Genomic DNA, 17,025 nt, shown 5'->3' on the forward strand with positions numbered 1-17,025 from the left:
GCAAAACTGTGTAGTAATGTTTACATTGAGAAGGAAGTGCACTAATGTAATTTTCTAAGTGAATGTTAGAGGTAAACCGAAGATGGCAGGGGAGACCCTTACGTTGAATTCAACCCCAGGCTTCCTGAAACAGCTTTTTAACGTCTTTGTATTGAACAAATATCGATGTATATTTTGATTTAACAAAAAACAAAAAAAAGAAGATATTTCACATAAATGTATTGAATGATAAGATATGAACAATGACAATGAGGCAGAAGGAAGTTTTGGTTAGTGTGGTTTGAGGGATTGGGCTGTTTTTATAACAAAATAAAAAAAATGTTTGGATTCATAACGGGATTTAATATCCAGACCGGATGAGCGCCTTTCCACTACACAGATGAGAGTTGGTACAATCATGGTCTTACTGTCAGTGACTGTTGCTGTTTTTTTGTACCAGTTTTCTCTCGGGTCTACTTTTTATAAAATGAGAATCTAACGTTACTGGATCATTGAGCGTCCTGGTTTTAATAACTGCATTGAGAGGGGAATGGGAACCTGGTCCCCTTTCCTGCCTAAGATCCTGATTACTTGGCTTGTAATATTTGTTTTCACATTTGCACAAAAATTATGTCACACAGGGAAAGTAAAGCTACAAAGAAAGTGGTGGTATATACCGTATAAAGCTTGATTACTTCAGAGGTGTGTTGCATTGAAATACAGACCATCAGCCAATTTGACACTAGTTTACATCCTTTTTTTTTGTCCAAGCAGTCTGGGTTTATTTGAATGCAAATGCAGTCTTTGCTTGTGACAGCCGTATGGTGAGAAAAGTTAAACATTCTCAGCTGCTGTTTAACTTACTCTTGATCTTGAAGAACAAACTGAAATTGTTGTACACGTGCAAGTGTTCTATGTGCATGCTGCATGAGTTAAGCACACATCTGTAATACTTGATCGCATGGTATACTGGCGTTGTCGCGCCTTTACTGTGTTTTCTTGTGCAACAAATTAAATTTGTATTTCTCTTGGCATCAGTCTGATTCCATTAGCGCTTGAGTTTTGTCTACTTGATCATTGTTTACTACACAAAATGTATTTGATATATTAAGAAAATTAAAAACACAACAAATCTTTTGGCCAAAGTTCAGGAAACATTTTGAAATGTGTTTATATTCATATGAACGGCATATTTAATGATCCTTCCCAACCTACTTGGCCAAGCTTCTCAGTTAATCCAATGAGGAAACTGGCTTATTTAAATTCAATAGGAACAAAATCTGGGATGTTAACATTGTAGTAAATTATTACTATTCTGATAAATATACAGTGTCAGTAATCAGATAACCGAGAATAAATGCCATCATTTTGTCCACCAGCACAAGTGTGACGTGTATGTGGTTCAAGACAAACAAACGAACAAATGTCAAAATATAACGCGCATATGCAGTATCAACAATGAGCAGTAGGGGGCAGCAAAGCGCCGCTGTGGCCTCCAGTGTCTGCCGAACGCATCCGAAGAAGTCGTGTGCCCTTCACAACAGCAGAAACATGTCGACTGCTACCAAAATCATTCAAAGGCTCCGAAATTTCTTATCTGGGGTAAGACACAAACTCTACATCCGAACCGGCGTTTAATGCGGTCCAAAGTAGCTCTACTCGAGGCTTCTCGTGGTTAGCCAACGGGCTGGAGAGCCAGTGGAGCTAGTCGGATGATAGCTTACTTTAGCTATACAAATGTAGACACTGCTAATAGTTGTCGTCATAATAGTAGCAAACACAATTAAACGTTCACTTGCGTTTCCTTCTCAGCACAACCTGCAAGGGAAACTCCAGCTGAGATACGAAGAAGTTGCGAAGCGGTAAGAGCATTTGCGCCGCCAGGGTAAACTTGCGTCGGCTTTCTCATGACGTTAAGTAGCTTTATTGTCACCATATTAGCAACAGGCTGTATAAAATGTATAGTCCCTGTTAATTCAGTCAAGCCTTATCCATAAGTGTTTCGCTGATTACCTGGCAGCTTAGGGTTTGTCACATCTATCCTTATTATCCCCTTTGGATTCTGACAGGCACTCATCAAATGAAGACCCGGTTTTCTCACAGGTAGAAAGATGGTGACACCATCTGACAACATTATCTAACAATAATTACCTTTTTCCCTGTAGGACACAGCCGCCACCTAAGCTTCCTGTGGGCCCGAGCCATAAATTTGCCGATAACTACTACTTCACCAGAGATGGACGCCGGGAGTCTGTGCCCGCCACGGTGGTCATGTCTTCACAGAAAGCTCTGTCTGCTGGCAGGTAACTGAATCAGTATCTGTTTTTGTGTTAATTATAACCAGTGTAAATGCCGGCTGCTTCTCATGAATGAAAATAACTTGAAATAACAACAAATGAAGTCTGAGGTACGCAACGGAAACACGACTTAAGATGTTCTTTTAATAGGTGTGACGTTATACAGTAGATAGCATTTCACACAATGTGTCTTCTATCTTTTGGTGGAACACTATGAAGATCATTTACCATTTATTGTCCATCGAGCTGTTGTAATTGTTTAGTTTTGTAATGAATGTTAACGTGAATGTTTTTCTGATCTGTTCCAGTCAAGTGTCTCAGCCTCCAAAGCTTCCTGTGACCCCCGGCGCTGTATATAAGGAGCCGTCACTCTCCACTGACCAGCCGTATCTCTGAGCAGCCTCAACACCCTAAATTCTCTCCCCAGATCTGCAGTAGAGACTCATCATCTTGTCTGTACACTGTAAATGTTAATAAAAGTGTTACTTTTTTTTTGGGTTCATCTGGTAATTCTGTAATTTTATTCACCAAACACCTCTGAGTGAGTTACTTACTTACTTTTTTGACAAATTATTTAATTGTTGATGCTCATTCCAAGGTTACCGACACTATATGTAGAGCCACATTCAATGTAGATGCTGATCATTTATGTTTGGTATAAACTGGAATGTAGTTAAACAGAAACAATCGGGCTGAAGTTTATATAAAGCTGAACATTAGGGGTTTTCTAGCTGTAATCCAGAAAAAAAAACCTCAATGCGCTGGGACGATGCTTAAATACTGATGTTAATGTTTTCATCTCCCAAAAGAAGACCATACTCAATCAAGACATTTATTAAACTGCTAGGGGATGGGTGTTAATCTGTCTAATCAGGAGGAGATTGGAAACACCTGTGTAGGTGTGTCGACAGATTTTTACCTCGTTGGGGAAAGGAATTGCGGTTTTAAATTTCAGTGTAAAAATTAGCTTTTGTTTGACTTTCAAAGCACGTTTTTGCCATAAAAGCAAAAACTGACATCTATGAAACTGTTTTAAATTAATTTCATGCGTTTAAGTACTATTTAAAGTCCACATAACCCGCGCTAAATGTAACGATTTGGACGGTTTAGAAAGGTAAGTTAATTTTGCCTGCTGCCCGGACGGCACTCGAGTACTCCGAGTGTGTGGCGCGGAGCTATTGCGTCATATTTCTGCGCCGCATACTGTTCGCCAGTGGAGGACATACAGCATGGGGCACTGCAGAGGGCTGCTTCTTCTGGTCGTTCTTCCAGCCTGCGGTTTCATCTGGGGTAAAGATGCTTTAATAACTCGTGCATATGGATGAACGCTTATCGTATTAAAGTTTTTTTTTTTTTTTTCCATTGACGGACAGAGTTACCATTCGAGCAGGACGCATGAATGAAATGAAATGAAATCTAAAGTGATTCATGGTGCAACGTACAAAGAACGTGTCTTGTTATGTTTTCTTGGGTTTTAAACTTAAAATTACATCGTCGTTGTTGGAAGACAAGAAATTGCAGTCCAAGTTCAGTGCAAGACGATTGGTTTATGTTTAAATGCACGGCATATGTCAATACTAAGATAAGACGAGGCAATTTTAAGTCAATTTTCGCAGAAGTGGAAAGAAACAACATATATGACGACGTAAGACACGATTAAAATCATTTTAACTGAAGGCAAAATCACCTAAATAGACCAAAATGGGTGCAATTGCTTCAAAGAGCAGAGAGTTGTTGCAGACCAGCTGTTCTCTGGGAATTGTCTTCCAATACTTGGGACATGAAAGTGGAAAGCAAGGGGTCGGGGTGGTTCATTAGATGGCACCAGATCAGAGATGTTTGGCCCGAGCTGACGAAGCCTCTCAAGCCTGTCACTGGCTCGCAGAGATGAGAGATTTCATTTTATTCAGCTTTTCTGCTTTGCAAACCTTCTTAAAAATCCACACTTTTATCATGAAAATATATTTTTGAAATGACAGTTGCAATTCTAGCTCGAAATCCGAACAGCAGCTTCAACCCTGGGGTGCCTTTTTATACAACAACATTTTGAGCATTCTGTAAGCATTTTAGCAGCAAGATCTGCTACTGGCTTAGTGTTATATCCACCAGATATACTTGTTAAAATATAGGCTAATATCCCAGTGTGTGTGGGAAAACCTGAACGATCCATCAGACAAGGCAAAATGTGTGTTATGTGGATTTATGCTATTGCAAAACATTGTGCAAAATAAAATATGGGTGGCCTTCTGGCTAATATCTGCTTGGAGCGAGGAGGTTCTGATGCCACATGGAGGAGGAGATCCCTGGAAGAAGCTGAGTCGGGGAGAAACGCCCAGGACAGGTCTGAAGGCTTTGATGAGCCCCTTGACGTCTTCATCTTAAAATGCTTCTCGAGTGAAGATTGTTTGGAGTCCTTTGTAATTACTGCCATCTAGTGGATTCTCCTCATGAGGAATCGGTTGTGCCCAGAAATGGTGTCTTTCTTCATTATGGTCTTCCATTTACAAATAAAGGAGTTGCTGTGGCGACCCCTCACAGGACAAGCCGAAAGTACAGTAGTAGTCCGACCCTGGAAGGCTGCATCTGACGTCGTGCACTTATCTCGGTAGATCTTTCACAACTGTATAAAATCCATTGGAACGCTGCATTTTCCCAGCCAAGCGCTGGTGGCAATGCTGGACCCAGTATATTGTGATAGTACAGACCTGATTGCACGCAGTCATTTTATTCAGCTCTTCCTTGACTCTGGTAAACTGACTGTCGTCCTTTTGAATAACGACTGTATGTTAACGGGAAACTGTTTGCCTGTGCCTCAGTTGCTGCAGGTCACTCTCTGCTCGCCTCACGCAAGCAGCTGGATTTCAGCTGCAGCGATGGTTCGTGCGTACCGGCACTGGCGGTGTGCGACGGACGCGCCGACTGTAAAGACGGATCGGATGAGCTCCGCTGCGGTGAGTCCAAGCAACGAACACACGTGTGCGCGCCGGTTTGGCTTTCACGAGCTCTTGTTTTTGGTGTGTGTGCGTTGCTTATCTATGGAACACGTGGATGCACTGTGGGAAGAAGCCAAGGCGACGGAGGCAGCGTGACGCGTTGGCCAATGTTCTGTTTGGGAAGCTTCAGGGTGTCGCTTCAACACGGACCAACTATCCAGGCAGTGTTTCAGGATAAAGGATTATCAGAGTTTTATTCATCCTGCTGACTTGTTTTTTTGTCTTCTCAAGCTGTGCCACATCAGATTTTCCTTCCAGTGTGAGTAAATACCGTTGAGGATTTTTGCCTGGAGCCATGTGGACGTCATTAGACTTTTGTATTTTGAATTCTTGTGGGATTTAAGCTTAAACAATAAGCTGCTGAAAACTTTCAGTTAAACAACAACATGCAGAGGGAAGTATTGTCAACGTGATTAAGGGCAGCAGGCATGAATATTAGCGTTAAAGGTTAGACACTTGAAGCTGGGCCTTAAATATCACTTGCGGACCGTTTCCAACCCACGCAGTGCTAGACAGGTTCGTCCTGCTTAACATGTTGAGTCACCCCAGATGCTGTAATCGATGAGTTTTGACACATGTTGCACTTGAACAGATGATTTTATGTATAACTGTTAGTTGTCTGCTGCAATATGATGAAGAATCCGGATTAAATGATTGCTGTGACTTCACAGGTCGCCTGTGTAAGAAAGAGGAATTCGCCTGCCACCGCGCGGGGTGCATACCTCCGCACCTCCTGTGTGACGGTGTGAAAAACTGCGGCGACGGAAGCGACGAGGCTTCCTGCCAGGACTGCGCCGCTTCGTCTGGCTCGTCTCGGCCACGCCCGCAGAATTCTCCCGCATGCGCGCCGTCTGAGTTTCGCTGCGGAGGTGGGCAGTGCATCCCTCACAGCTGGAAGTGTGACAACACGCCGGACTGCGATGATGGCGGTGACGAAGACAGTTGTGGTGAGTGAAGCGCGGGCAGGTAAAATTCCTGCAGGGCCTTAAATCGTTTCCAGAAGAGTGAAGGCTGATAGGATGGGAAGATGGCGTCAGTCGTTCTTAGACTTCTTACTGTATTTGAATGTTGATAGCAGCCAGCGTAGGAACGTTCTGCATGAAAGATGACTGGATTACCGCCAGTAGGGGGCGCCGTGACACACCTGAAACATGTGTAACAGTCTGTTGCTCAGGTAAGTGTTTCTCCCTGCAGCTGATGCTATTATAATTTAGCCACAGCAGAAAAGGAAAACTGTTAAATTGAAGAAATGGGAAGGAAAAATAAGAGAAATTTATCCTCCTCTCCCTGGAAGCTTAAAGATGATTGTTGTTGAACTCATTTTGGTTTAATGGGAATAAATTCGATTGCATTGCACCCCACACACACACACTGACTGACTGGAAACAGGCCTGAACACTCACCAAATGTAAACAGTGGAAAGCACCAGTAGCCACCATAGCGATGTCTCTTCTTTCAGATCAGAATGAATGCGAGGTCGATAATGGAGGCTGTTCTCATACGTGTAAGGATCAGCCCATGGGTTTCTACTGCCTCTGCCCCGACACCATGAAGCTGGTCACTGACAGCCAGTGTGAAGGTGAGACGAAGCGTCAGTGGGGGCGGATTTAGGTGCTCATTTTTTATTCGTTTATTTTTATTTTCGTCCATTGAATGAAAGGAACTGGACTTGATGCGTACTGCACAGCTCTAACGCAACCGTGCGCTGCATCTCTTTCATGTAGAAATCGACGCGTGCTTGGAGAGCGACGTGTGCGATCAGCTGTGCGTTCACGCGAACGGCCACCTCACCTGCGACTGTCTCGAGGAATATCGAATGAATCCCACAAACAGCGAGTGCCGCGCCAAAGGCGAGAAACCAAATAGCAGAACAGCCGACCGCTGTGTGGATAAGACTTGTTGGATTACTTTCTTTTTCCAATTCAAAATCACTCCAAATACTAAAGCCTGTCACTCTTTGCCACTTGAAATCTTTTGTGTGGGGAAAAATGTCCAAATAAAGTGAATTCTGTTGGTCTTATGGTCTTTCCAGGAGGAGAAGCTCAGCTGGTTTTCACTTCTTCCAAAGGAATGAGATGGATGAACATCACCGGCACCGACTGCAGGGAACCGGCCCAACGTTTAGCAGGGCCGGGGCCTTTGGTAGCCTTGGCCTCTAACCGAACACTGTACTGGGCCCCGAGGGGACGAGGCTCCATTAACAGGTACCAGACTGAAGCTGTAGCTGCTGCCAGCGCGCCTCAATGCCCCGTGTTACCTTACAAAGACAAAACAACCATTTGTGGGTCATGTAGCTCCCAAAAATAATAACCAGATCAAATTTCCACTATTTATCTGGGTCAGGGTTTTATTAAATTTAATCCAGCTCCCATCGGGTTATAACTCTTCCCTGGGGCAGATCAGGTGTGCGACGCCTCCAGGCTTTTCACAGCTGGACAGAACTGCAATACCTCTTCTAGGCTACTTTAATTTACTTTAGTTTATTTGACAGGCAACAAAGATTGTTGAATTTTGTTTGGAGCAAGACGTTTTCATTAACATTTGATGTTTCCATGTTTTCGCTCCTGGCTCTACTAGGGTCACTGTGGATGAAAAGCGGCAGGATTCAGTGTTGGCGCTGAAGGTTCAAGGCTCGGTGTCGGGCCTGGCTTTGGACTGGATCCATCATCTCCTCTACTGGACCAGTGTGGAGACAGGCTCTGTCAATGTTGGCCTTTTGGACGGTTCAGCGCAGCGTCTGCTCATCACTGGGCTGGACGAACCTTCTGCAGTGGCTGTGGATCCTCTCCAAGGGTGGGTGGGGGTGGGGGGGGGCAGACAATTCCTATGTATTTAAGCTAATAGTTAAAGGCAACGTTTTGCAATTGTCAAATTACAAATAGTTGGTTTGAAAGTGTTTCTTTGGGTTTAAAATTAGCGTGGTTTAAAACATGTTGCCGTTACCCTTCCGTTTTGAGTCTGCATCCTGAAATGCTCCATCTGGAGGGCTAGATGACACGAAACGGAGTGGGGTACGGGTGCGAGGGCTAAGGAGGAGAATTGGGATTGGAGCTATCTGAAGGTCGGAGGTTCAAGCCCCAGTTCCCACAGTTTACATGATACTCCAACTTGCTCCCCGAGCGCCACAGGGGCCGTGACGTAAATACACGTGACGGTAATCTAGCATCTTCAACTACTTGAACTCGTGTTCCTCAAATCATCCGTGAACAGTTTTTGCAGCGTGGCAGGGCTCATTATTCTGCAGGAAGAGGCCATTTTAGAACGTCATTAGAGCGTACCGGTCCCTGCAGAGCCCAGCTGCAATGCTCTTCTGTTTTTCAGGCTGCTCTTTTGGTCCCAGTGTGGCAGCGCTGCAAGGATTGAGAGGGCCAGCTTGGATGGTCGGGACCGGGTGGCTCTGGCTACTCACTCGATACGCCAGCCTGTCGCTCTGGCTCTGGGTACGTTCAATGTATATTGATAATTAGATTTGGAGTTATTAAGTTGTCCGGGTCCAGGTTCTGCATTCCAACAAGAAGAACAATATGTTGAAAGGTCTCCTGGTGTTGAAATTCATGGCATGGATCATGCGCTCGTGTGATTTATTTTAATTTTTTTATAGACATGCCTCGCCAGCTGCTTTACTGGATTGACCGAGGAACTAAAAGCATCTCCAGGGTAAACTTAGAAGGCCGTCACCGTAAAACCGTGCTGGAGTCTAACGGCTATCTGGACCGGCCCGTTGGACTGGCTGTGTTTGAGGTAAGTGGGTCGCATTAATGCCCTATGTTTATACAGAATATCCGATAACCTTTCTCTAGATTAAATGGATCAGTGGTCTCTCCTTGCTTCTATTGAAATCCTTGAAGGTGCAAAAGCCCAGGAGTTTAAAAGGTCCACAGAATTCAGATCCCATCCTGTTGCTTTTTAACAGCAGAAGGTGGATTGATCCAGAAAACTGTAGTTCTTGATCACAAATGGCCGCATGTTTCCTCTATGACTGTTGCCAGCTGTCGCTTTTGAGCTTGACCTGACTCGCTCTGCCATGTCTGGCCGTTCTGCTTCAGGGCTTCGTATACTGGAGCGAAGAAGTGACGCAATCTCTCTGCAGAGTCAACAAACACGACGGCAGGAACCTTCAGATACTGTTGTCGAACGCCCCGTCGCCTGGTGGCGTGGTCATCGTACATCCTGTTCTCCAACCAGACGGTATGACCGCTCAAGTTAAACGTGGAGGAGCAGGAGGGTCATTTTGATGACGTTTTTTTCCGTTTGGAGCGTTCTGTCGATCGGAGGAGGATGGGGATGACCGAGTGTGACCGATTTTTATCTGTCTGCCTCTCCTAAAGTATCTCCCCTGTCTTTTTTTCACCTTATCTTTTATAAATAACAAAAAGTCCCTAAAAAGTTCAGTCATGATGTATAAACTTTATAAACTTGGCTCTTTTCAACAAATATCAAATGCATTCATCTGATTCTTAGGTCCATCTCTATGTGGAAATACCAGGACAGTCTGCCGGCACGATTGTGTCGTTGACCTGCTGGCTGAGACTCCAGAGTTTCGCTGCACTCCTCCTGAAACGGGACGAAAGAAAGCCCGAGAAATTCCATCAGTTTCTCGCACCATACCTGCCCCATCTTTATCTGATCCAACGTTTGCTGGAATCCTCGCTCTTATCAGTAAGAACCTTGAAAATACTAGTTAAAATGAATCACCATGACTAACTTATGAAAACAAACAATCTTTTTTTTGTAAATCAGGGCGGATGAGAAGATTTTGATGAAATAGTCAAATAAAATAAAAACTAGGGGCGCTGACAATTTAGTTTCTTACTGCCCAGCTGCTTAACAAGAGTTTCATGTTTTAGAGTGCGTCACTAATTACATAAATGTGATGTCACCGTATGATGAGGTCGACATAGTCGCGCCCAGCGCTCTTGTCATGGCGGCCAACGATGTGTTTGTCCACTCAGAGGAGGGGAGTGGAAGAAAGTTGATGTTGGTTTATTAGCCTCCGTCATGTCTGCAGAGTTCCAGGAAATGATCCAATCTGTGTGTGTGTGTGTGTAATCCCAGTCATTCTCAGTGGGCTGCTGGTTGGAATAGTGCTGCGGTGGTGGAGAGAGTTCAGGCCATCCGGGCCTGTCGCCGAGCAGACCCTCTCCCTCAAAGAGTCCCAGGACCCGCTCATCGTTCACGTGCCGCTGATGGGTTCAGAAGCACGCAAAGTCGGAGAGGTCGGCGGATACGCACGCACCAACGCATAAATATAAGACATATTATTTCAAATTAGAAGTTGTACACTAAGGCATCTCCGGGCTTTCCACGGAGCTCTGAAGTAGATGAACTGGGTGGCGAGTGTGTCGGCGGAGTTGCAGCGCTTTAAGCTGCATTCAGTGTTTACGCGTGGGGATTTATTTATAGAGACGCTTCTATTGTTATGTTTTAGTGATGTAGGAATTTATGCCAGTGCAGCCATTGTTTTTGTCCCAGAACTGAAGAAAGGCTTTCGGTTCTGAAGTCACAGGATCCGCAGGTGCTTCCTCTTCAGGAAGGCACGCTTTTCCAGAACCCCGTAGGTCAGGAGTTACATCACTGAGTTAGACGACGTAATCCCCAAACGAGTAGAGCACGACGGGGGGATTGCAGGAACAAGGTTGCAATGGCGAATTCAATAGAAACTCTGCTTGTGGTTCATCCAATGTAGAGTCATTGATAAGTGGGAGAGATCTGATCAAGTTCTCTGACTTAATCCCATCCATGAACATCCAGCATTATCTTCTTTAACTTCTTGTCAGAGTTATTAATACTGATTGGGGAGAAACATCTCCCAGTTCTTCTCACTCACCAGCTTCCCAGATACAAAATAAAGCAGATCCCATCGGGTTAAAGGCTTTGGGAGTGCGACATGTTGACTAAGCTGTGTTTTGTCTCGGCTGCCAGGAAAGTCGTCGTAAGCCGGACTCGGATGGTGAATGAAGGCGTGACGCAGATGGCCAGCCCAGCGATGGGCTCCACCCAGCGGCGTCTCTGCCTCCGACTGACCTCAGAGCTAACAGGAAGGCAATATGGTGATCCCAGCTAATCAGCTTTACACATTGCTTCTGGCGGTTATAATATTGTAGTTCAGATGGGGGGGGGGTTCTCACACTTTAAAGACAATCGGCGAATTGGAGTACTCTTTGGGTGGCGGTTGAATCACTGAGACGTTGATTGCTCGTTTTCTTTCCTTCATATATATATATTGTCAAGACTGAACTTTCATGACAGACCGGTTACTCAAATAATTGTTGGACTACAGTTCTCATTTTAATGGTTAGTTTCTTTTCAAACATGATTTTTTATTATTACTAAAATTCTCATCCTGTGCTGTATTAAGATTTTTTTTTCACATCTAAAAATGGAAATGAGAATTATGAGTAATTACACTCCATTTATCTTAGAAGAAAAACACACACGTGTGTGTTCCACTGGATGGCTCTTCTCACTCAGACTATCCTTATCTTGTGGCCTTGGCTCGTCAAACGGGAAGATAAGATAATTTGTCATTTATCTTTTTGATGATCAAAAGCATTAATTCAGCATTCATTTTCTTCTTTTGCACTCTTGCAGTGACATTTACTTGAAGTGGCCTTTTAACATTGAATCAATGCAATATTTGTTTGTTTTTTTCATAGGGGATAAATATGTGATAAACAAGTCTGGAATTATGGAATAATAACAATCTATCAAATTACTATAAGGTACAAATGCCTTCTATTTAGTACTATTGCAGATTGCTGCAGTTTTTGCCTCATCGTTCATGAAATGTCTTGAACCGTAATGAAGATATTTTCTGCATTGCAGTATTTGATGCTGCAGGAAAAACCTGGACAATTGTTGGCAATTCTCTCATTTGCTCTTGCTGATTCAAAGAGATTGTCTCTCACTTAAAGCTTGTGGGGAAAAAAAGTATTAATCTGTCTAGCAGCTTGTTAGTTCCCTGAAACATCCACCAACCAGCTGGTGTAAAACTGCTTTTATTTATTTCCTGGTAGTTAACTTGTAACATGCCTCTGTACATAGAGAAGTAATATATTAAGTTATTAGTGAGGTTCAGGTTGGTGGGTTTCTGTCTGCAGTCTTCGTGCTAAGATAATCAACAGTTATTGTAGATACTGCAGTCCTATTGGTTCTCATCTGATCACCAGGAAAAGAGATGGTGGTGTTTTGATGCCTTCTGATACACTGGGAACAAATGTGTGTGTGTGTGTGTGTGTGTTTTAAATGTGTCATGGTGATACAGGGCGGTGTTGAAGTGAATGTTTGGTTGACGGACCTCCTCTTTGAATTCTGTACTTTTTTGTTCGTTTGTTTTTTTTCAAATGTTTTTCTTCACTTCCTGAACATTAAATGACAGAATTCTGTCAAAGCACTCAAGCTGCTGTGGTTGGTGTTTATTTTTAGGGAAGGACTTTATTATATTGTGCCGGATGTGCGTCATGAATAGAACTGTGAAAAAATGTGTACTATGAATATATCTAATAAAATGTTTCACTTTTATTTTTCTTGCATGTGTTAAATAATCTCTTGCCTGCCTCTCAGACTCCAAAATGGCACACTGAAGTATGAACATGCACAAAAGATTGATTTCAGTTGGACAATTTTGACAGCTGAAATGAAGGTCCGTGACAGTTGTTGAAATATGGTGGCTTCCTGTTCCTTCCTTGCAATACTGTTTTAACTCTGCTGAGTCGTGCTGACAAGCAGAAGTTAAAGTTAAACGGTGTAATTCAAAGGCTGAGGAATGTTGCTTTAGTGCTTTCTGGTTTATCTCGTTTAGCGCAGGTCCTGATGAATTCTCCAACTGCAGATCAGGACATGAAACTCGTGGCTATAAATGCTACAAAACTGAGAAACATTTCCATGTCATGATTTGTTTCAATCAGTCCAAATTTATTAACAACTTAGAACACTTGTTAAACTGTGATGGGTGGATCACACTGCGAAGCTGCAAAGTGAAGTACTCGTATATTCCTTGCACAAGTATCCTTTGCAGCAGAAGATGAGTAATGGGCAAACCCCACCCGATTTGCAGTAAGTGCCAATGGGCGCTGCTCAACACGAAGAAATAAATAGTGCAAAAAGAAGACTCAGGTGGAGCTAATGGTTAACGAAGAACAACTAGTAAGAAATTAAAGGGAAGGGAAAAGCTCCAATTTGCTACCTTCCTCAAGCCATGAATAAATAGACCCTCAGCACTCATTACCAAACAGAACACTACCTAAAACGTATTTGTTAATGTTGGAACAGAACCAGAACTTCAATTGTTAGATCACAGACAATGTCTTGAAGCGGCTTTAGAGTCATAAAACTGGTGTGCGGAACGGAAGGGAGTGTCAACGCAAAGTAGATTAAAGGTGAATTCCAATAAAACTGGTCGTGCAACAAATGACTACAGTTGACTCTTTGCCTTCCTAGTCCTGCCTTAGGACATTTTTATATGCATGTGCTCTTTAACTAGCCGATATAGGTCAGGTAACAAATGGCCTCAGCTGACTCTGCCTCAAAATCCTTAAATTGACTTTGTTTCCCAATCCTGCCTCACAACCTGCGTTTGCTCCCTCTTAAAGAAACCTGGAGACGAGCCAACGAGATTAGTTGGATCCCAGCTGCTCACTCTCTCGCTCAGTGTCTGTTCGACTAAATGGCTTCACGCACCGCAGACAGAGAAATCTCTTCTCCCTCCTGTGAACATATAGGTGACAATCTCAACTGAGTTAGAAAAACAGGAAGAGCTGCTTTTCACCAGGATATCAGTTCCTGCAGGCGCCTGCACACCATTTCTGCTGGCTCAGCAAGATCCCATGTGTTGCAGGAATCATTTTCCTGGAGTGTTTCCTGTTATGCTTTTTTTTTTTTTGCTGTTTCATTGTCTTATTGACTTTGAGTCACGGTTGCCATGGCTTTAGAGAATGTTGAGCCGCAGGGATGTTTGCAAAGTCGCCGCTTGACTGTCAACTGTCTTTCGAAAGGTGTAGTAGACGACAAAACATTTCCGTTTTCCCAAGAGAAAACAATCAAAGCCTGGAGGTCTTTGGATAATCTGGACAGCATCAAAGAGGAGTCCTCCAAAGCAGAGGGTAAACCTGAGCAACAGCAGAGCATCAATCTTAATGTTGGGGGGAAAGTGTTTCTTATCCCCAAAAAGTTTGCCGTTAAATATCCTCAAACCCGGATAGGTTCGTTGGCCCTCTGCAGGGACTGGGCAAAAGTCTTCACGCTGTGCGATGACTACTCTGTGCAAAAGAACGAGTTCTTCTTTGACCGGGACCCGGCCTTTTTCCATCATATCTCCCACTTCTACGCAAGTGGAGTTCTGTGGATAGTGCGGGAGATGTGCCCTGTCAACTTCGAGGAGGAGATCGCCTACTGGGGCCTGAGCTTGAAGGACACCGCGCTCTGCTGCTGGATGGTGTTTCAGGAGAAGATTGATGAGGTGAAGGACGATCTCAAAGTGGACAGGGAGTTAATGGCTGAGATCGAAGTGAAGTACAATGATGAGTGCTTCGAGGACATGCTCTTTGGGAATATTCGGAAGATCCTGTGGAACGTTTTCGAGAATCCGTTCTCCTCAACTCTGGCGAAGGCTTTCAGCGTTGTCTCCAACTTGTTTGTGCTCTTCTCCATCGTTGCGCTGACCCTCAACACCGTAGAAGAACTTCAAAAGTATAGAATGCATGACAGAACACACATGGAATGGGTGGAGATCTTCACCATTGTGTTCTTTACATTCGAATATTTCATTCGCCTTGCCACGACTCCGAATGTAAGGATGTTCTTGAAGAGCGGACTCAACTTTGTGGACATGGTGGCAGTCGTACCTTACTTTGTCCAGATTGTCTTTGAAGCCCTTTCCGACACAGAGGAGCTGAAAGCACAGGACGACTGGAGGACAATGTCTCGGGTCAGTAAGCTTAGCCAGGTCCTCAAAGTTGTCAAGCTGCTGCGGATCCTTCGCATTCTGAAACTGGCTCGACACTCCACTGGGATGAGGGCATTTGGGTTCACTCTGCGGCAATGCTACCAGCAGGCATCTTGCATCTTCCTGTTCATTGCCATGGGAATCTTCACTTTCTCTGCTCTGCTTCACTCAGCCGAGAGGGAAACGGACGGCTCTCCGATCAGCAGCATCCCATACGCTTGGTGGTGGGCTGCGGTGGGTATTTGAATAAGTCAGTGTTATGCTGCCGCTTCGAAACTTTATGTCTGATCATTTTCCGTAATATTCCTGCACCTCATTTATTATTAGACGCGGAGGTTATGCGATCGCTGGCGTTTGTTTGTCCGTCCGTCTGTCTTTTGGCAAGATAACTCCAAAATATCTGGACAAATCTTGGTGGATTTTTCAGGAAATGTCGGTCAAGTTGTCAGGAACAGATGATAAGATTTCGGTGAGGATCCAGAAGAGATCCTGGATTCTGGATCACTTTGACATTTTTGTTAACATTGCAGTCAATGGAGCTTCAAAATTTGTTCCTTAATATATCAGTTGATTATTGATCGATGTTTATGGAATTTAACACAGTCATGTGGGGGGGGGGGGGGCTCTATCTCACCACCGAATCGCACTTTACTTCACCTGATGTACTGCTTATAGTTTCTCCCTTAAACTGTGAAAGTATTTGTGGTTTGGAAAATCTGCAGGCTCGTCCATGGAAAATACAATTTTATCTGCAAGAAAAATCAAATACAAAAAGTGTCAGACATGATATTTTTTTGTTTTCTTTTAGATGCACATGTTAACGTTTGGACGTTTTAGCGGCTTTGTCTCGCCATTCTTGTCCAAGCAATTTGCCAATAACTTTAGTAGCACTGTGTATCCACCTAACTACCATCATGTGCAGTCAATCCACGCACACAATTAGGCCAGAACATGTAAGTGGGTTGACATTTGACATTTAGGCCAGCAGAGATTGGACGGGATTAACAGGCTTGAGAAAGAGTCAATTTAAATGTAAATTTTTTTTACAAATTTTTTAGAATCTCAACATTGATCTGTATTTTTGCACAAATGTAACAAATGTACCACCAATCCAAGCTATGATGAGCAATAACTAACACTGACTGTTCACCGTTCTTTCACAGGTCAGCATCTCTACTGTGGGCTATGGCGATGTGGTTCCGGTCACTATTCTGGGCCGCTTTGTGGCCTTTGGCTGCATCTCATTCGGAATCATTCTCAACGGCATGCCGATTTCTTTCCTTTTTAACAAGTTCTCTGATTATTATGCCAAGCTAAAAGCTCAGGAGTACAACACTACCCTCGTGCAGAAGCGCTTTCAGCTAAAAAGGCGCCTCAGACACCGCCTGGACGTGTGTTTTCACCCCTCAAGGGAAGACGGTAGTAGTGAAAGCCACTGCAATTGCACACACTGAATTTTAAAATGATACGGCACCCATGAGATGTCTTCAATGGGATTTATATTGCTTAGTGAACTTGAAAGTTGACATTTCACACACGACAGACAGATAAAGCCTGACGTTTAACATAGAGAATATGTGGGCGTCTAAGAATACAAGAAGTGGTTTTGTCCTTAGACACCCTGTCATTATCAGTTTGCTGAGAACTGTGGTAGAATGTAGGACATCTTGGAGGCGGATTAACTTTCTTGCTGTTTTGAAATAACTTGTTATGGTACTGTAAAAGAAGGGCGAGTGTCAGGAATCCTGCCCCAGGTTTGTAATAAGCCATCAAGTTGCACAGTGGTTATTATCTTGACATTTAAAACAATACG

General features: G+C 43.7%; 2 protein-coding genes and 1 pseudogene across 2 annotated transcripts; all 3 read left to right on the top strand.

Moving 5' to 3' along the window:
• The first annotated feature begins 1,475 nt into the window (after positions 1–1,475).
• On the top strand, positions 1,476–2,771 carry ndufa7 (NADH:ubiquinone oxidoreductase subunit A7). Its single transcript, XM_068743317.1, has 4 exons — positions 1,476–1,581; positions 1,792–1,841; positions 2,145–2,282; positions 2,585–2,771. The coding sequence occupies exons 1-4, from the start codon at positions 1,531–1,533 to the stop codon at positions 2,670–2,672; spliced, it is 327 nt and encodes a 108-aa protein (XP_068599418.1). The 5' UTR covers positions 1,476–1,530; the 3' UTR covers positions 2,673–2,771.
• Positions 2,772–4,556: 1,785 nt separating this feature from the next.
• Positions 4,557–11,227, top strand: LOC137899455 (very low-density lipoprotein receptor-like; annotated as a pseudogene).
• Positions 11,228–14,189: 2,962 nt separating this feature from the next.
• Positions 14,190–16,666, top strand: LOC137899457 (potassium voltage-gated channel subfamily V member 2-like). The gene is made up of 2 exons (XM_068743494.1): positions 14,190–15,446; positions 16,376–16,666. The coding sequence occupies exons 1-2, from the start codon at positions 14,190–14,192 to the stop codon at positions 16,664–16,666; spliced, it is 1,548 nt and encodes a 515-aa protein (XP_068599595.1).
• Positions 16,667–17,025: the final 359 nt, after the last annotated feature.

The sequence above is a fragment of the Brachionichthys hirsutus genome, chromosome 9, assembly GCF_040956055.1.
Source record: "Brachionichthys hirsutus isolate HB-005 chromosome 9, CSIRO-AGI_Bhir_v1, whole genome shotgun sequence".
Taxonomy (NCBI): domain Eukaryota; kingdom Metazoa; phylum Chordata; class Actinopteri; order Lophiiformes; family Brachionichthyidae; genus Brachionichthys; species Brachionichthys hirsutus.

Coding starts and splice junctions, on each gene's coding strand:
- ndufa7 (XM_068743317.1), top strand. CDS start 1,531: ATGTCGACTGCTACCAAAATCATTCAAAGGCTCCGAAATTTCTTATCT. Junction 1,582..1,791: donor TCCGAAATTTCTTATCTGGG/GTAAGACACAAA, acceptor TTTCCTTCTCAG/CACAACCTGCAAGGGAAACT. Junction 2,283..2,584: donor AAAGCTCTGTCTGCTGGCAG/GTAACTGAATCA, acceptor GATCTGTTCCAG/TCAAGTGTCTCAGCCTCCAA.
- LOC137899457 (XM_068743494.1), top strand. CDS start 14,190: ATGGCTTTAGAGAATGTTGAGCCGCAGGGATGTTTGCAAAGTCGCCGC. Junction 15,447..16,375: donor ACGCTTGGTGGTGGGCTGCG/GTGGGTATTTGA, acceptor GTTCTTTCACAG/GTCAGCATCTCTACTGTGGG.